This window comes from Chlorocebus sabaeus, chromosome 9, assembly GCF_047675955.1.
Source record: "Chlorocebus sabaeus isolate Y175 chromosome 9, mChlSab1.0.hap1, whole genome shotgun sequence".
In the NCBI taxonomy this organism is placed as follows: domain Eukaryota; kingdom Metazoa; phylum Chordata; class Mammalia; order Primates; family Cercopithecidae; genus Chlorocebus; species Chlorocebus sabaeus.
In genome coordinates, this window is record NC_132912.1 from 1,240,434 (window position 1) to 1,261,467 (window position 21,034).

Consider the following 21,034-nt stretch of genomic DNA (forward strand, 5'->3'; position numbering starts at 1 on the left):
TGATGGTGATGGTGGTGATGGTGATGGTGGTGGTGGTGATGATGGTGATGGTGATGATGGTGATGGTGATGATGGTGATGGTGGTGATGATGGTGATGGTGGTGGTGATGATGGTGATGGTGATGATGGTGATGATGGTGGTGGTGATGATGGTGATGATGGTGATGATGGTGATGATGGTGATGGTGGTGGTGATGGTTGTGATGATGGTGATGGTGATGATGGTGATGATGGTGATGATGGTGGTGGTGATGGTAGTGATGATGATGGAGATGATGGTGGTGGTGATGATGGTGATGATGGTGGTGATGGTGGTGATGGTGGTGATGGTGGTGATGGTGATGATGGTGATGGTGATGGTGGTGATGGTGATGGTGGTGGTGATGATGGTGGTGGTGATGGTGGTGATGGTGGTGATGGTGGTGATGGTGGTGATGGTGGTGGTGATGGTGGTGATGGTGATGGTGGTGGTGATGATGGTGATGATGGTGATGGTGGTGGTGATGATGGTGATGGTGATGGTAGTGATGATGATGGAGATGATGGTGGTGGTGATGATAAATTGAACACAAAATAGTTTGTATGACTCAAAACACTTGGTTCTTTATGAACATCAACTTTCTGTGGAAGGCAACATTGAAAGCATGGAGGAGCCATCACACTTAACAGTTTCCACAACATTATCACAATATTAGGGACTTTACTCTTCCATTTGGGGGATATTTTCTCAGGGAATGTGGTTGTTGCTGTCCCTCCATTTCTGTTAATTATAGTATTCTTATATTCTCCCAATGTTTCAACTATTGTGGTCTTTTTCGAGATCTTGAAAGTTGCCTATTATATTGTAAGACTTTTCTAAATTCTTACCAGTTGCTACTGCACAACTAACTTTCCATGAAGTAGACTTGATAGCTTGTTAATGCCGTGACAACAGGGAGGTCTGGCTTTAATGAACAACTAGTTCCTAGCAGTTAACCCAAAGCTTTCAGGTTAGACTAATTTTGCCTGAAGAGCCAGGTGCATGAGATGCTCCTGAGTGTTTATTTTTGGAGGTGTTCAGTCTTGGGCTGCCTTCTCCACAGGCTCCCTGATAAGTGAGCAGCCCTAGGGTGACCTGAATGTCGGTGATCCTGCAGAGCCCATTTCCTCTGGCTCTTTCCTGGCTAATTGTGAGAGGTGGGAAGGAGTTGAAGATGCCACTTAAGGCTGAACAAAATGCGAATCCAACCGGCAATTGCAGGGAGCTGGCCCTAAATGATCTGTAGTGGATTTAGAGTGTGCCCGAGACAGTGAAAGCGTAGAACCTCAAACTCCTGACTGCTGTGTCTGCATAGATGCTCCCAAATACATTCAAACATTCTGGTCCAATTCTGCCAGTCCAAGTCATCAGACTCTTCATTATGGTGTTTATTAACCTATATAAAACCCTAGATAAAATGCTTATCTTTTGAGGTCAATATCAAGGTAAATAAGGATAGTTTTTAGATCCTCATTTCTAAATGAGGATGTGCTTTAGAAAATTGTTCCAGTGACTATTTTATTTTTAGGGGAGAATCAAAAGGAATTGGAGACAAACAAGAGGAGGCTTGTCCTCGGGGGAGCTAAAGATTTATCTAAAATGTGATGCGTGGTTGCTACAATCACAAGGGGGAGAGAGAGCACCAAAAATGAAACAAACCACAGGCCTGAGAAAAGAAGAAAATATTTTTGAACACCAAATAAATTTTAGATTTTCAAACTGTCTTCAAAAGGCATATCCCAGAAAGTCTACCTGTGAAGCAACCGGGTATTCATTGTAATAATAATACTATCCACAGTAGTTACCATGTGGCCATGTGAGTACACTTTGCTTTACTTGATTGATGATGATAGTGATGATGCTGGATTGTAAGGCCATTAAAATTCATTATCCTACAATGCACGGATATTATCATATTTTGCACATTTCTGTAACTCAATAGGAAAATCTGAAGACAGGAATTTAAGGAACTGTATTTTATATTCCCTGACTTCCTATGGGATTTTGATTAAATCTCTTGAACTACCTTTCTAATCGTTGAATGGAATTGGCTTAGAACAAACATACTAGGCTCTTAGCATGAACTTGTAGGTAAATATATGACATAATCTATTTTTCTTGGCATTTTCTGGACATAGACTGGAGAATTTAAGCTGCTAAGTTCTTGGAAAATGGCCGTAAGAACTGAGTTTACCAGGTTATTTAAAAACCATGCCAAGAAAGAAGAATTTGCAGGCAGGTCATTGGTGGGTTGGGAGGAGAGGAGCTGCTCATCCACAGTGAAGTACTGAGATCCTCATCTTCTGTTCCATCTGTGCTCTTTCAGGTCTTTCTATCCCAGGCCTCCCAGAGCTACTAAGGGACCCGTTGCCCTCTGTGAGTCTGCACTGACAGCAGTCATCAGAACCCTGACTCTAACATAGACACACACAGCATGTTCTCCTGGCTGTGCGAATAAATGTCTTTCAGGCACTTGTCCCCACCTTAACTGACTTGGCCCTTCTAGGTCCAAGGAAAGCCACAGATGTAGCAGTTTTGAGTCACCTGAGATGAATGGAGTAGCCCTGGGTCGCATGACATTGAAGACTGAGTCCGCGGCCTCTGTCGCGAAAGCACCTTTCCCCTCGATCACATGCGACACCACAAACACTTTTCCTTCCTGCCGGTGACACCACAGAGCAGGGAGTCCGACCATAAGCTCTGCCGGGCCTCTGCAGACAGACAGGCTACCAGGCCGTCCATGCCGCCAAGCCCTTTCTACGAAGCCAGCAAGGAAACAAATATTCCCAGTCTGAGGAGGTGATTTAAGGAGTTCAAACCCGGTGGCTCAAAACCCGACCTGTGCTCAGATAACTAGAGTCTTGGATGCCTCTCTGCCCCGAATGCATCAGAAACTCAGCCAGAGTGCATGGGGCGAGCTGCACTGGTAAACACTGGCCCAGAACCCTGAAAGATAAGCCAGGGCTGGAAACAACAAACTTGAATGTCTTCCAAAGCTGGCAGGCGACACGGCTCCCACAATACCTGCGACCAGCCGGCACTGATACCATGTCTAAGGCCTCCGGGAATGGGGAATTTACGATCTATCTAGACAAATGTTTTTGAGGGAAAAATAACATGGGGACATCTAGAATTTCTCAAGCCACATGCCTCCCAGGAAAGTGGGGTTTGCTGGTAACTCCAGGGCCCTGGTGTTGTGTGCAGGACTTGGAGCCCCTGAGCCTGGGCCTCCGGTGGTTGGGGCTCGGGGAACTCTGGTCCTGCTGAGCTGTCGGAGCAGGTTGCTGCTGGGAGGCAGCTGCTCAGCAGACACCGGAGAGTCAGAAGTGTGCTCCTAGAAACCCCAAGTCAGACTCGCTTCTCTCCTGGGCCTTTGGTTACATGACACTTACTGTAATGATTATTTAAACCTATCTACAGAAATTTTTTCTTATGCTCTACTCTGTGTTCCTTCATTTTTAAAGGAAGGGGGAACAATCTTGGGCACCAAACTTCTCTTTGACTTAATCACATCATGGTTATATTGATAGATCCGATGCATCAGATACCTGTCGTGTGCTTGTGTGGGCACATATGCTTGTGTATGTGTGTTTGTTTTGTGCACGTGTGCTTATGTGTTTGTATGTGCACACATGTGCTTATGTATCTGTGTTTGTGCATGTGCAGATGTGCTTAAGTACATGTGTTTGTGTGTGCACACATGTGGTTACGTACGTGTGTTTGTGTGCACGTGTGCTTATGTGTGTGCATGTGCACATGTACTTATGTATGTGTTTTTGTGTGCACATGTGCTTATGTATGTGTGTGTGTATGTGTGTGTATGTGTGTGTGTGTATGTGTGTGTGTATGTGTGTGTGTGTGTGTGTGTATGTGTGTGTATGTGTGTGTATGTGTGTGTGTATGTGTGTGTATGTGTGTGTGTGTGTATGTGTGTGTGTGTATGTGTGTGTGTGTGTGTGTGTGTGTGTATGTGTGTGTGTATGTGTGGGTATATATGTGTGAGAAAGAGGAGAAGTCTGGCACAGTTGAGAGAGAGGTTAGCAGGCGTGGCCCCTGTGGAGATGCACAATAGCTTGATGCAGGCCAAATGGGAGATTGAGGAAGGGATGAGCTAAAGAGACCAGGACCAAGCACGGTGCTGGTGAGAGGAGACAGGGCAGGTCCAGAAGGCGCCAGAGGCAGAGAGCACTTGAGAAGACTGAGACCTCAGTCCAGAGCGTCCTTCGGTTTCAGATGGGCTCCTCTGGCCCCCAGCAAGGGTCTCAGTGGAGGGGACTCAGCTCTCAGCACTCTGCGGCCTCTGCATTTGTGAGAATAACATCATGGCCCTTAGGGCTTCTTTCCTTCCCTGGGTTTCTTTTGGGAGTGTGGGCCTCTGAACTGGAGGGGCAGTGCAGCTGGGTTTCTGCAGGGTGAATCCACAGGAGGGAGGCAGTGCCAACTGCAGACCTCTGGGAACAGTGCAAACTGGAGGTGTCCAGCTCCTGCCGCCAGCGTTTCCTTTGGGGGCTTGTCACTATCGACACTGCCCTTGGCTAGCCCTGGAGGAGCCTGTCACAGCAAAATCCAGGCCACTTGCTCCCCTTATCCATGCTCCAGCCCTCTTTAAAGGGTAACAAAGAAACACACCGCCTGAGTTAGCAACCTGGAGACCCCTGCCCCTTATTGTAAAGGAGCTTAAAGCGTCTCTGCAGGGGAAATGGCAGGAGTCGTTCCTGAAGGTCTCTGCCTTCCTCGGGAGGTTCGAAGGTTGCAGAGCCAGCTCTCTGAAGGCTCCTTCCAAGCAGACAACGGCAGGAACTTGGGTTCTCCTGCCTTTACTGGTGACTTTGGCAGACAAATCCCTGTTACAGGAAAGTTCGCCGAGTGCCTACCTTCTCCACACCCTCCAGATAGGAGAGCGGAGGAGCGGTACCAGCCCAATGGAGAGCACAGCACAGGAAGGAGTTTCTCCATTTTGCCTGGCATATCTGCTGCAAAAATGTGAGAAAAATGCTTTATTTTTTCTCCTACCAGCACCTGCCACTTCTTAAAAGCACCATGAAATAAAAGACGTCTGTGTCTGGAAGTGAACCCCAGGGCGCCTCGGAGAATGTATTTGTTTTTCTAAACCACAGACACTGCAGTTGGAAGTGAGGGCTGGCTGGAGAGGCTGCAGTTGGTGATCGATGTACAGAGACGTGGGAGGCCCAATGGACTAGAACTGTCCCCTGGGGAGACCACGGGGTCTCAGGCGTGGACAAGGCTCCTGCTGTTCTCACTTAGCCCTCTCCCAACTCCCACCAGGGGCACATTAGCCAAGGAAGAGGCTGGACAAATTAGTGCCAACCCCAAGCATTTGGCGGCACTTTTCCTCTCGAGTCTGAGGGTTCCTAGCTGGGTCTTTATGATGGCAACCCTTTAAAGAAGAATGGAAAGATAATTTCCAGTAGCTGTCCAATGCGCCAGATTTCACAGAATTCCCAGTAGCTGTGCAATGCACCAGATTTCACAGCTTTATCGGGTGAGCTGGTATCATGTAGCTCTGGCTTGCTGAATATGTCCAGTGAAAATGAAGCCACTCCTGGTGGTTTTCCTGTCTCTCTGTTCCTGAGTCAGCCTGGTAGCAGGGGTGCCCTGTGTGATCTCATGGGGCCACACTGGGCCCCCTTCCCTCTGTGGCTGTGTTCACTTCTCAGGTGCTCAGGCTGCCCCTGCCTCTCTCTTCCTCCTGCAGGACGTTCCTTTAAAAGTCCCTGATGTTGAATAGGCTTCCCTTTCTTCATTCCCAGTTTGATGGGATTCTCCCATTTAATTTCCAAAGGGTGTGGAAATGCCACCCTAAATCCACTTACAGAGAACCCTATCCAGCCATCCCAGAGGATCCACTTACAGAGAACCCCGCCCAGCCATCCCAGAGGATCCACTTACAGAGAACCCCGTCCAGCCATCCCAGAGGATCCACTTACAGAGAACCCTGTCCAGCCATCCCAGAGGATCCACTTACAGAGAACCCTGTCCAGCCATCCCAGAGGATCCACTTACAGAGAACCCTGTCCAGCCATCCCAGAGGGAGCAGTGGGGCTGGAGGGAAATCCACAGAGAGGAGGAGGAATGTTTGTTTCTGGGCCAGCATCCCATCTGAAGACTGGAGAATCAGGCTAAGCTCATGTGGGATTAAAGGCACCATTGTCCCCACACCTTCTTGTCTTTGGTGGAGGCTGCATGACAAAGCCTGGAACACAGCAGGGCTCTATGAAATGCTTAATTTTCCTTACCTTGGTAATTAAAACACCATGTAGCCTTCCACCGGAGGAGAGTCAGGCCAAAGCCAAGCCTTAATAGCGGTGTGCGGTCCATGTATGTCTACCAGAGGTTTCCTCCCTTATCAGGACTGGACCCCTCATCATATACATATCACATACATCACACACACCACACACACACCACACACCACACACACACCACACACCACACACCACACACACCACACACACACCACACACACACCACACACACACCACACACCACACACACACCACACACCACACACACACCACACACCACACACCACACACACACCACACACCACACACACACCACACACCACACACCACACACACACCACACACCACACACACACCACACACACACCACACACACACCACACACCACACACACACCACACACACACCACACACACACCACACACACACCACACACACACCACACACCACACACACCACACACATCACACACACACCACACACACACCACACACCACACACACACCACACACCACACACCACACACACACCACACACCACACACACCACACACACACCACACACACCACACACGCCACACACCACACACACACCACACACCACACACCACACACCACACACACACCACACACACACCACACCACACACCACACACCACACACACCACACACCACACACACACCACACACCACACACCACACACACACCACACACCACACACCACACCACACACCACACACACACCACACACACACCACACACCACACACACACACCACACACCACACACCACACACACACCACACACCACACACACACCACACACCACACACCACACCACACACCACACACACACCACACACACACCACACACCACACACACACACCACACACCACACACCACACACACACCACACACCACACACACACCACACACCACACACCACACACACACCACACACCACACACCACACACACCACACACCACACACCACACACACACCACACACCACACACCACACACACACCACACACCACACACCACACCACACACCACACACACACCACACACCACACACACCACACACACACCACACACCACACACACACACCACACACCACACACCACACACACACCACACACCACACACACACCACACACCACACACCACACACACACCACACACCACACACACCACACACACCACACACACCACACACCACACACACACCACACACCACACACCACACACACACCACACACACACCACACCACACACCACACACCACACACACCACACACCACACACACACCACACACCACACACCACACACACACCACACACCACACACCACACACACACCACACACCACACACCACACCACACACCACACACACACCACACACCACACACACACCACACACCACACACCACACACACCACACACACCACACACACACCACACACCACACACACACCACACACCACACACCACACACACACCACACACCACACACACACCACACACACCACACACACACCACACACACACCACACACCACACACCACACACACACCACACACACCACACACACACCACACACCACACACACCACACACACACCACACACACCACACACACCACACACCACACACACACCACACACACCACACACACCACACACCACACACACACCACACACACCACACACACACCACACACCACACACACACCACACACCACACACCACACACACCACACACACCACACACACACCACACACCACACACACACACACACACCACACACACCACACACACCACACACCACACACACCACACACCACACACACACCACACACCACACACCACACACCACACACACACCACCCACACACCACACCACACACCACACACCACACACCACACACACCACACACACCACACACCACACACACACCACACACCACACACCACACACACACACCACACACCACACACCACACACCACACCACACACCACACACCACACACACACCACACACCACACACCACACACCACACACCACACACACACCACACACCACACCACACACCACACACCACACACACACCACACACACACCACACACACACCACACACCACACACACACCACACACCACACACACACCACACACCACACACACACCACACACACACCACACACACACCACACACACACCACACACACCACACACACACCACACACCACACACACACCACACACCACACACACACCACACACACACCACACACACCACACACCACACACACCACACACACACCACACACCACACACACCACACACACACCACACACACACCACGTGCATTGCCTGCATTGAAAGATCTGCCTGGGACTGCTTCTGGAAAGGATGTGGGAGCATGTGAATGTGTGTGTGGTGTATGTGATGTGTGTGGTGTATGTGATGTGTGTGGTATATGTGATATGTGTGGTATATGTGATGTGTGTGGTGTATGTGGTCTGTGTGTGGTGTGTGTAGTATGCGTGTGGTGCTTGTGGCATGTGTGTGGTATATGTGGTGTGTGTGTGCAGTGTATGTGGTATGCATGTGTGGCATATGTGGTATGCATGTAGTGTATGTGATATGCATGTAGTGTATATGATATGTATGTAGTGTTTGTGGTATGTGGTGTGTGGCATGTATGTGGTGTGTGGTATGTGTGTGATATATGTGGTGTGTGTGCTGTATGTGGTTTGTGTGTAGTGTATGTGATATGCATGTGGTATATGTGGTATGGTGTGTGGTGTGTGTGGTATGCATGTAGTGTATGTGGTATGTGTGTATTGTGTAGTATGTGTGTGGTGTGTGTGATATGTGTGTGGTATATGTGGTATACATGTGTGGTTTATGTGATATGTGTGTATGGTGTATGTGATGTGTGTGGTGTATGTGGTCTGTGTGTGGTGTGTGTGGTATGCCTGTGGTGCTTGTGGCATGTGTGTGGTATATGTGGTGTATGTGCAGTGTATGTGGTATGCATGTGTAGCATACGTGGTATGTGTGTAGTGTATGTGGTATGTGGTGTGTGGTGTGTGTGGTATATGTGGTGTGTGTGTGGTGTATGTGGTTTATAGTGTATGTGATATGCATGTGGTATATGTGGTATGTGTGTGGTGTGTGTGCTATATGTGGTATGGATGTGTGGTATATGTGGTATGTGTGTGTCGTGTATGTGATATGCATGTAGTGAATGTGCTATTGTGTGTATCATGTAGTATGTGTGTGGTATATGTGGTATATATGTATGGTATATGTGGTGTGTGTGGTGTATGTGGTTTGTGTGTGGTGTATGTGGTATGCATGTAGTGTATGTGGTGTGTGTGTATTGTGTGGTGTGTGTGGTATGCATGTAGTGTATGTGGTGTGTGTGTATTGTGTGGTGTGTGTGGTATGCATGTAGTGTATGTGGTGTGTGTATTGTGTGGTGTGTGTGGTGTGTGTGGTATGTGTGTGGTATACATGTGTGGTATATGTGGTATGCATGTGGTGTATGTGGTGTGTGTGTATTGTGTGGTGTGTGTGGTGTGTGTGTGGTATACATGTGTGGTATATGTGGTATATATGTATGGTATATGTGGTGTGTGTGGTGTATGTGGTTTGTGTGTGTGGTGTATGTGGTGTGCATGTAGTGTATGTGGTGTGTGTGTATTGTGTGGTGTGTGTGGTATGCATGTAGTGTATGTGGTGTGTGTATTGTGTGGTGTGTGTGGTGTGTGTGGTGTGTGTGTGGTATACATGTGTGGTATATGTGGTATGCATGTGGTGTATGTGGTATATACATATATGTGTGTGACATGTGCAGATAGCACTAAGCAATAGGATTTAATCATTAAAATGAAAGAGCGGAGTTTCCCTGCAGCACCTTTTCTTTTATCATGGAGATGCTGTTGTCAAGGGTGGCATCAAGGGAGAGCCCCACCCTGCTCCATGCCTGGCCCTCCGACCCTGGCACTCACAGCATCACTGCCCTTGGCTGATGGAGAGGACAGAGAGGCGGGGACCGCGTGGGTGTGTTCTGTCCTATCTCCACCGATAAATGCTCACAGGGCGGGTTTGCAGTGGAACTTTATAGTTCACCTGGGGAGACCCCTTTGCAGGGAATCACTCATCCTTGGCTTGGTTGCAAAAGCTGAGCTTTTTTCTCCCCAACGCTGTGAGCGAAGGCAAGCAGAGCCAGTCGGAATTTGCTCCCAGCCTCCGTAGCTCTCACTGGCCTTCCCTTCATCCCATTTTCCCAACCCAGGACACAGGGATTATCTGAGTTATTAAAACAAAACAGAGAACTACGGCCATTAGGTCGCTAATTTTAGGCCTCAGACTACTCTTCTGCCAATCACCTGAGCATTTCAGACTAAGATTTTGGAGGCATGATTATCCCACTAATGGCAGACGCAGTCCTCTTCCAGTACCCGAGGGCCCCACACACCGCCCAGGACAGAGTCCCAGACAGAGGCAGCTGGGGGCTGCTGGCCCACAGAAGGTGAAAGCATTGTCTCTTACGGTCTGCGGTGATCTCGTAGGGCGAGTGGAGTCTTGCGTCTCCGCAGGGGGAGGTGCTCACGTAGAGATGGAAGAGGATGTTTTCCCGCAGCCGGTAGCCGCCTTCTTTTAACCGCACAAATATCGATCGCTCCGAGTCCTCGCGCCGCTTGCTAGGGTCACAAAGAGGTTTGGGGTCATTTATCACAAACCAAACCAGAAATGTTCCAACCAGGTGAACGCTTGAGTCCTGTTTTGTAGAGTTGTTCCCCAAGTCTTTCTTTATCTTTTTCCTTTCTTTTCTTTTCTTTTTTTTTTTTTTGAGATGGAGTCTTGTTCTGTCGCCCAGGCTGGAGTGCAGTGGCGCAATCTCAGCTCACCGCAACCTCCACCCACTGAGTTCCAGCAATTCTTCTGCCTTGAGTATTAAGTGATACTCAGCCTCCCGAGTAGCTGGGATTACAGGCGTGCGCCACCACGCCTAGTTAATTTTTGTATTTTTAGTAGATACGGGGTTTCACCACGTTGGCCAGGTTTGTCTTGAACTCCTGGCCTCAGGCTCCCAAAGTGCTGGGATTACAGGCGTGAGCCACCGCGCCTGGCCCCACCAGGATCTTTTACCAGGCCATTTTTCCCCGTTGCTGTTAACCCACATCTATCCGTCTACACAGCTGTGACTCTGTGGATTTGCCAGTGCTGCTCACGGCCGTACCTCACAGCGGACTGCAGGTTTGACGCAGCCTAAGTGGGCAGCTTGTGTGTGATTAAAAGGAGAAAAGGAGCTGTAGGAAGGCCTGGGCTCCGTCACCAGCACAGGTGGACGTGGAGAGCCGTGGGGAAACAGCTTTCCTTCTGCATCCAGCCATGACCCAGGTGGGGCGGGAGAGGTCCCAGCCTCTCTCTGATGGTGAATGATTCGGCCTGTTGCAAAACCCCCACCAGCTGTGAAGCTCCAGCTGAGCAGCCTCACCTCGCCCCACCTGAGCGGGCACTGAGCAAATGCGCCTGCATTTCCTTCTTCCGTGGTTATTCCCTGTGTCCCGGTGTTTATTCCCCTGTGTCCCGGTGTTTATTCCCCTGTGTCCCGGTGTTTATTCCCCTGTGTCCCGGTGTTTATTCCCCTGTGTCCCGGTGTTTATTCCCCTGCGTCCCGGTGTTTATTCCCTGCGTCCCGGTGTTTATTCCCCTGTGTCCCGGTGTTTATTCCCCTGTGTCCCGGTGTTTATTCCCTGCTTCCCGGTGTTTATTCCCTGCTTCCCGGTGTCTATTCCCCTGTGTCCCAGTGTTTATTCACCTGTGTCCCGGTGTTTATTCCCTGCTTCCCGGTGTTTATTCCCTGCTTCCCGGTGTTTATTCCCCTGTGTCCCGGTGTTTATTCCCCTGCGCCCCGGTGTTTATCCCCCTGCGTCCCGGTGTTTATTCCCTGCTTCCCGGTGTTTATTCCCCTGTGTCCCGGTGTTTATTCTTCTGTGTCCCGGTGTTTATTCCCCTGTGTCCCGGTGTTTATTCCCTGCGTCCCGGTGTTTATTCCCCTGTGTCCCGGTGTTTATTCCCCTGCGTCCCGGTGTTTATTCCCTGCTTCCCGCTGTTTATTCTCTGCGTCCCGGTGTTTATTCCCTGCTTCCCGCTGTTTATTCTCTGCCTCCCGGTGTTTATTCCCTGCTTCCCGGTGTTTATTCTCTGCCTCCCGGTGTTTATTCCCTGCTTCCCGGTGTTTATTCCCTGTGTCCCGGTGTTTATTCCCCTGTGTCCCGGTGTTTATTCTTCTGTGTCCCGGTGTTTATTCCCCTGTGTCCCGGTGTTTATTCCCCTGTGTCCCGGTGTTTATTCTTCTGTGTCCCGGTGTTTATTCCCTGCGTCCCGGTGTTTATTCCCCTGTGTCCCGGTGTTTATTCCCCTGCGTCCCGGTGTTTATTCCCTGCTTCCCGGTGTTTATTCTCTGCCTCCCGGTGTTTATTCCCTGCTTCCCGGTGTTTATTCTCTGCCTCCCGGTGTTTATTCCCTGCTTCCCGGTGTTTGTTCCCCACTTGCTGGCCATCTACTTTCTGCCGGTCTTGCTGTTTTCACACGTTCTGCCCCATGGGTGATGGATTGTGTTCTGCGGGGCCCTGAGATCACACAGGCAACAGAACAGACATTTTCTCCACAGGAAGCCCTTGCGGCATCCAGCAGCCTTCCTGCCTCTGTGCCTGCACTCAGCCCATAGCCACCGCCCCCCACTGCCCCAGCCACCTCCCCCAGGACCCTTGGCAAATGTGTCCCAAGCCTGGACCCTGGGGCAGGGCCTATCAGCCACGTGGCTGCCCTGGACCCCACTCCCCTGTGCTGGTTCCCCATGCAGGGCAGGCATCAGGTGCACCTGTGGACCCCCCAGCTGGTGGCACAGCACCAGGCAGGTAACCAGCTCCTGGTAAATATTGGCCCAGTTACCTTCTCTGACACAAACATGAGCGAGGGATCTTGGAGATAGTCCCAGTTGAGCAGGTGGGCATTTAGGAGAAATCCTTCCCTACATTCTGAGAGATTTCTCTGTTCTCCCATATCCAACTCCTGCCGCACTCACAGGCCTCAGGGAACTGAGGGATGGGTTCAGTCTGTGGCTCCCTGATCAGAGGCTCTGATAAGAATGAGCTGAGTGTGGGCCAAGCGCAGTGGTTCATGCCTGTAATCCTAGCACTTTGGGAGGCTGAGACGGGTGGATCGCTTGAGGTCAGGAGTTCGAGAGCAGTCTGGCCAACGTGATGAAACCCTGTCTCTACTAAAAATACAAAAATTAACTGGGCGTGGTGGTGAATGCCTGTAGTCTCAGCTATTCAGGGGGTTGAGGTGGGAGAATTGCTTCAACCTGGGAAGCAGAGGTTGCAGTGAGCCGAGATCGTGCCACCGCACTCCAGCCTGGGCGACAGAGCAAGACTCCGTCTCAAAAAAAAAGAATGAACTGAGTGTGTTAAGGTGTTGTTTTCAGTGGCATCTGCTTGGCTACACATGGGCCTTTCTGCTTGTGTGTGGCTTTTGCACAGCTAATGGGCATGGAGATGACCCTCGCCAAAGCCTCCCGAGGTCCCATTACTCGTGGATTTGAGGAACGCAGACGGCTTCAGGGGATGTGAAAGAATAGATAGGAGACACAGGAGGAAGCGTTTCGGGCAAGGAGCTGACAGCGAACCCTTGGGACTGAACGGCCCGGGCTGGAGGTGTGTTGGAGAGGCCACGTGCTGCAAACCACGTGGGTTTCATTCCCGTCTAAGGTGTCTCAGGGACAGAAGGCTGCGGCATGACAGCCACCTCTGCCCAATGGCCAGAGCAGGCCACAGAACCCCGGGAACCCAATACTGGGGCACAGTTCTCAGGGTCTCAGCGGCCTCCTCACATGGACTTGGCACAGGAGGCAAGAAGACAGCGCATCTCCAAACCACTCCTTTGGCACTGCACTCATGTTCTCTGAGGGCAACGGTGGAAAAGGGGGCAGTGCAGGAATGTGGGGGGCGTGGGGAACCGAGGCCAGGAGAGGGTGGCCTTGCCCAGGAGGACGAGGGCTGCAAAGGTGTTTTCTGGGGGGAAACATGGAGTAAGGAGGAAGCCTGGAATTTTAGCATCTTCCCAGCCCGCATGGCGGCTCTATAGGTGTGCCAGGGATGTCTCTAGTCTGAATAATAAGGGACGCTTCCTGGCTCACCCTGTGCCAGGATAGAGGGAAGCGTGTTGTGAGCCAGGCACGGGGCCCCCTCTGCTCCCTGGCAGCCCCCAGCCGCAGTGTTCACCTGCCCTGGAGCCCGTCCCCAGCCGCTCACCTCAGGTGCAGCTCCAGTTGCGTGTAGAGGAAGTGCAGGAACGCCCGCCGGGCCACCACCTCCGCGTGGCAGTCATTCACCACCAGCCCCTGGTCACTGAGGTGCTCGCCGCTGATGCACTTGGTCCCCGACGACAGGGCCACGACCTGTGCTTGCCGAGCGTCCAGTCCTGGGGACACAGACAGCGTCAGGGCAGCGTGGCCCACGGCCCCCGTCTCCCTCCTCAGTCTTTTCAGGGTCTCACAACAGCGGTTTCCCTGGGTTAGGAAACCTTGGAAACACTGTTTTGAGAGCTGGGAAGCAAGGCTTCTGTGTGCCCCAGGCCGTCACAGGCGACCGCCCGCCTGAGGGATTCCCACCTACTCCATGGCAGCCTGAGACGGCGCTCAAAGTGCCTCTGTTATCCTTAAGGTTGCTGAAATGCTCCTGAGGCACCTTAGGAGCAGAGTTTTGAGGTCAGACTGACTACCAGGGCAGTTTTCTCCACCTCTGAATCCCAGGTCCCCTGTGAGTGGGAGCAGTGCTGGCTGCGGCCTGGGCTTCCTGCCCGACCTCTGACCACCTTTGCGCTTTCCCCTGTCCCCCAACGGGATCAGTGCACGACAGGAGCTGATGAACCTGTCACACTAACACAGAAAGGAGGCTGGATGTGTCATTTTAACCATAGTCAAAGGAACCCCATCCACAAAAATGATACTCCCTTCAGGGACTGAAAACAAACAAAACAAAGAAACCTGAAAAACAACCCCCAGCGTAATGTCCTTAAAGTATAATATCCATCACTTTGTTTCAGAAGAAGCTGGAAGACACAAGCCAATGTTTGTTTGCTCTGCTCTAACAGGTCTGTGTGGATGTGTATTTTCTCTGCACTTAGATGGTGAATTCCTTGAGGACACGAGTCAGAATTTCCACCAAATGATCCAAGCAGGGTCTCCCTAGGGAGTCCATGTCATTAGACGGGTCGGTGTTGCCGATCCAGTAACAAATCCATCATCCAGTCCCTTCGGCTGGAGGTGGCGGGTACATTGTGGCCACCGAGGAGCCTTGGGATGTGACAGCCACTGGCTGGGCCCGGATCCCAGGCCAAGTGAGGGCAGCACAGAGCCGCGTTAGCCGCCGACTGCGGCCACGTCCACGGAGTCACCTGGTAAATACATGTCCAGACCATTTCTGGGAAGAGGTGACGTGCAAATTCATGTCATGCCAGAAGCAGAGACCTCCCTCCCATCTTAAATAAAACCGACTTCCCCACGGCGAACAGTGCTGGCTGGTCATGAGCACTTCTCGCTTCTCACACACGTGTTCCTCTGATGTGACGTTTTCTCCCCTGAGCACTTGGTTCTCGAGCCTGAGGGCATCTGCCCTCTCTGGGCCCCAACGCAGGATCTTTCTTTGTGAGATGAAAGGGCGGAGTCAGCAGCTGCCAGTGAGAGCCAGGGAGAACGTGGAGCCCGGAGGGACGGAGCACTGCGGAAGTGCCCCGTGGAGGCCCAGCGGCATCCTTGCCCCCGTGGTTCTGCAGCTGGGGTCTGTCTGTCCAGCGTCCTTCCTTCCAGGCAAAGCGGTCCAGCACAGCCCCCGCCTCCTGCCCATGTCCACTGCTGTCTCCGCTCATCCCAGTTCTCCCAGCAGCCCCTGTTTCTGTGCCTGAAGAGAACTCCATGGTCCTGGTCCTGCTGTCTACCCACTGCCCCCTCCCTGGTGGGACTGGACTGCTCCTGAGCTCAGGAAGTGACCGGACTTCCCCAGGCCGCTTTAATCAAAAGAGGAGACGACCAGCCTCCCTGAGTTTCCTCCCCCAGGAAAGTTCGTGAGCAGCTGCCCTGTCCCAGCTCCAGGCCTCCTCCTCTCTCAGCCATCCTGGGGGCGGAGGCTGCCCCCCAGCAGGGGTCCCGGAAGTGGAAGAGCAGATGGGATCAGGATCTAAGGCTACAGGGAGCCGGGGTGAGCAGCTGCTACTGACTCTGCCAGGGGTGGGAGCCACCGTCTCACTGAGGCAGTCAGTGACATGTGGACTGTTGAGAAATGGTTCACGAGGGTGACATCACGAAGCAGAAATCACCCCACAGGTTCCAGCTTCATTAAGGCAGGTAGTTAGAGAAACGGGGAACACATTGATAATGATTCCTAACGAGTTTCAGGGTTCATGACTGGTGCACATGCAGTCTCTGGTGGAAACAGACAACTCTTTGGGAATAGGTGCTGTGGCCCGTGAGGCCCCGGCCTGCTCCTTCTCTTTGGATTCCATGGAAATTGGAGCTGTAGAAAAAAGCAACTGCTTTCCCTTCACCCCTCATTGATTCCCAGCTCCGTTTGGCTCCAGGCTCTGCCACACTCAGCACAGTTACGTGGCCCAAGAAGTGCATTGTTTGCATATTCAGTTTTCATGATTCCCACCCCTACGGCCAGCACCATGCTCCCAACACAGGAGATGTGAAGCCTGGACCGAGGGAGATGATGTAGTCAGAAACAGCTGCAGCACGAGATGTCATATGAGAAATGTCGCAGAACTGCTGTACACGGAATGTCACCAGCACGAGAGCGAGGGAGAGCGAGGGAGGAGAAGGGAAAGATGGACTCACACCCTGGGAGCTTCTGCACAGGGGGCAGGAGGAGGTGTCCAGGCAGAGTGGGCATGGCGACCAGAGGCAGGGATGGGAAAGGCACAGGCGTATTCTGCGGGACAAGGAGAAGCCGACGTTGGAGCCTGTGGGAGATGTGTGTGGGAAAGTGACGAAGCTTCCAAGGTGGGTGGAAGTCGGTCACAGAGGCCTTGAGTACCACCCTGAAGATCCAGCTCTTCACCAACAGACAGTGGGAGCTGTGAAAGGGTTTTCCGGAAGGACAGCAGCACTGTTGCCCATGAGTGAGTGCTGGGTTGCACAGGAGGAGAGAGGGGCCGGGACACTGGGTGGGAGGCCAGGGCTGGACATGGTACAGGAGGACTTAGGAGGTGCCCTCAGGAGTGGGTTGGTGGGAGGGACCCAGAGAGCAGAGCAAGGACCAAATCCACAGGATTTGGGAAATTTACACAGAGGATGGGGGAGAGCAAGAAGCCAGAAGATGTGCTCGGGTACCACACATTACAAATGAGAAAGAGGAAGATTTTAATGAAGAATGGCCAAATTCGGGGCTGACCGATTTAATTTGGGGGAAAGGAGAGGACGGGCGTCGTCATCTCTCCCCTCGGCGCCACGCGGACAATGCGGCATCAGGCAGCGTGGTGAGGTGGAAAACAGCTCAGTAGCAGTTAAAGACTGCGAGCAAAATGGTCAAAAACAGAAACAGCACCAACCAGTATTCAGATAAACACGCTTTTCTTAACACCCACGTCACGGGACAGCGCGAGGGTGCTGCCGCCATGGTGGGGCCACAGGCAGGTCGAGGCCACTCATACCTATGGAGAGAAACCAGGTACTTGGTTTATGGGCATCACCCTCCAGGTACAAACCAGTGGCATTTAGGGCTGTGTCAGCCCTGCACAGAAGTGTCTAACATTCTCCTTTTTCAGTGCTCTGATTCCCCACACGGAGATCCTTGATTGCTGGGGTCAGGGTGAGGCCACGCCAAGCTGTATGGACACCAAAAATGCTCTGCACTCAACGAGCAATGCTTTGTGTAAAAATGTGCCCGAAGCCAGGCCGCCTTGCAGCAGAGGCTGGGTTGGGGATGCTCCGGCAGGGGCTTATTAAGTCAGGAAGACAGGATGGGGCAGCAGAGACGCCAGGCGAGGGGAGGCTGTGCTGAGGTCCCATGTCCAGCTGACCCAACAGGAAGCTCTGGAGTGTGAGGCAAGGATGTGTGATGTGTCAGTCACGAGCTGTGGGCGCTCCCAGGCATGCAGGAGGTGCAGGAGGTGCAGGAGGAGTTTGGAAGTCCTCCTGAGGTCCTGTCTCCAGCTGACTCAACAGGAAGCTCTGGAGTGTGAGGCAAGGATGTGCAATGTGCCAGTCATGAGCTGTGGGTGCTCCCAGGCGTGTAGGCTTCTGGTGGCCAGGGCCGTTCTCAGGAGGTGGCTGCAGCCGTGAGCTGCCCTGGCCGGCACTCGGAGCAGCTGGGGAAGATTACGAGCCCAGGATGGGGTGGCTGTGGGGCCAACAGCATTTATTCCAATCCTTCCAATGATGCTATTAAGCCGATAAAATGTAAGTTTGTATAGAAGCATCACTCCATACATAGTGGCTATTGGTGATCTCTTTTCTTATAAATGGCTATTGAGAGTAAAACTACTACTCTGTAAGACAACATAAGAAGTAGTCACAGAAAATATATGTATACGAATTTCTATAGAATAAGTAGAAAAGCTGGCCAAAGAGCAGGGCTACTGCACCCCGCCAAAGCACCAAGCACGGTGAGTTTTGTAGAATTCGACCGAAAGGTAGCAGATTGTAAGTGTTCCGGAGCATGTAAAGACAAGAGAAGCCTCAGGTTGTGTGTCATCATGGAATGCCTAAATTATTGCCATACCCATCTGACGGAGGCTACGCAACAAAGAAGACAACAGAGCCCTCAGTTAGACAAAATACTAGCCATCAAGTAGCAGAGGAAAAGAGTACTACAGTACGTCCCTGCAAGGTGGGCTTATTTCTGAAATGTAAGAATTGATTATATTAAAAAATTAAGGCCAGGCACACAGTGGCTCACACCTGTAATCCCAGCACTTTGGGAGGCTGAGACCAGTGGATTGCTTAAGCCCGGGAGTTTGAAACCAGCCTGGGCAACATAGCCAGACCCCAAGTCTACAAAAAATACAAAAGGTAGCTGGGTATGGAGGCATGAGGCTGTAGTCCCAGCTACTCGAGAGACTGAGGTGGGAGGATCACTTGAGCCTCGGAGACGGAGGTTGGAGTGAGCTGAGATTGCACCACTGCTCTCCAGCCTAGGTAACAGAGCAAGACCCCGTCTCAAGAAAAAAAAAAAAAAAAAAAAAAAAAAAAAAAAAAAAAAGAAAAAAAAGAATTTAAATGCAATACAAAAATAAACATAATCACAGATACTGATAAGGCATCTGACAAAATACAACTGCTTTTGATAAAACGTTGAGTTTTTATCAAAACTCAACTCTATCAAGTGGAACAGAGGGATTGTTTCCTGAATGTGATTTTATGCACACACACACACACACCAGACACACATACACACACACGAGTATCATGCTCTACGGGGAGGCACTCCAGGCACTTCTATAACCATTCAGGAACATCTGCTGCAGCCACTGACGAGCACAACAAGAGAGAGAAATTAGCTCTGTAGTAATTGGAGAGGGGCAGGTAACACAAGCACTGTCTGAACATGCTATGATTCTGTGTCTGGAAACCTCCAGAGAATCCAGTTGACATACTGCTAGAAACAATGAGAGAGCTTAATATGGTGAAAGGGTTCCAAGTTAATAGACAGAAATCAATAACTTTCATATAGACACACAGCAACTAGAGAGATACTGTAAAGGAAAAATGACTCCATTTATAACGGCAGCAAACAAGATAATAGGAATAAGTTTAACAAGAAATGACCAAAGACTATAGTGAATAAAACTTCAAAATCCTATTGAAGGACACAGCAAAATTTAAACAAACAGAAAGACATGCCACATTTTTTGGATCGGGAGGTTTAACATAATGAATCCTCTCTAAAATTGATTTATAAAGTTGACAGGATTCCCAAAGAAACAGCAATAGTGCTTTGTTTTAGACAAGACACCTGGTTAAAAAGTATAATTTTGTTTTGTTATTGCTATGACTTGGGTATGGTTTATTTGTAGCTAAAACTCCTGTTGAGATTTGGTCCTCAGTGTGGTGGTGTTGAGGGGTGGTGGGACCTAGTGGGAGGTGTTTGGGTCATGGGGTGGATTCCTTATGAAGGGCTTGGTGCTGTTCTCAAGGCAGTGAGTTCTTGCTCTGGCAAGATGGATTAGTCCTCAAGGAAATGGGTTAGTTCCCATGAGCGTGGGCTGTAATGAAGCCATAATGCCCCTCTGGTTTTCTCTTTGCAAGTATCTGCTTCCCCTTTGACCTTCTCCTTCATGTTATGATGCAGGAAAAAAGCTCTCACCAGAATCCACTGCCGTGCCCTTAAACTTCCCAACCTGCAGAACCGTGAGCTAAATAAACCACTATTTTTTCTAAAGTACCCAGTCTCATGTATTCTGTTATAGCAACACAAAATGAATTAAGATAGTTATTTGTTTTTAACTGGGCAAGCTGATTCTAAAAGGAAACCCAGAAAATTCTGAAAAAGAAGACTAATGCTGGAGACAAGCCCTAGAGTACACCAAGCAGGTTACAGGGGCTCCACGCCAGGTCACTGTGGGGATGGGGTGTGAAGGGAAACAGGTGGAACAAAGTGGGGCATCCAGAACTCAACCCAACATGTACAGGAATTTAGTATAGGACAAAGGTAATCACATCTCAAA

General features: G+C 51.0%; 1 protein-coding gene across 1 annotated transcript in view; it reads right to left on the bottom strand.

Annotated features, from left to right (window-relative positions):
- Nucleotides 1-21,034, bottom strand: part of ADARB2 (adenosine deaminase RNA specific B2 (inactive)) — a 520,351-nt gene that overhangs the window by 40,320 nt on the left and 458,997 nt on the right. The window contains exons 5-6 of the mRNA XM_008002108.3: nucleotides 14,623-14,791; nucleotides 10,853-11,004 (exon numbers count right to left, since the gene is read on the bottom strand). Coding sequence (XP_008000299.1) covers nucleotides 10,853-11,004; nucleotides 14,623-14,791 — 321 coding nt within the window. The remainder of the gene's footprint in view (nucleotides 1-10,852; nucleotides 11,005-14,622; nucleotides 14,792-21,034) is intronic.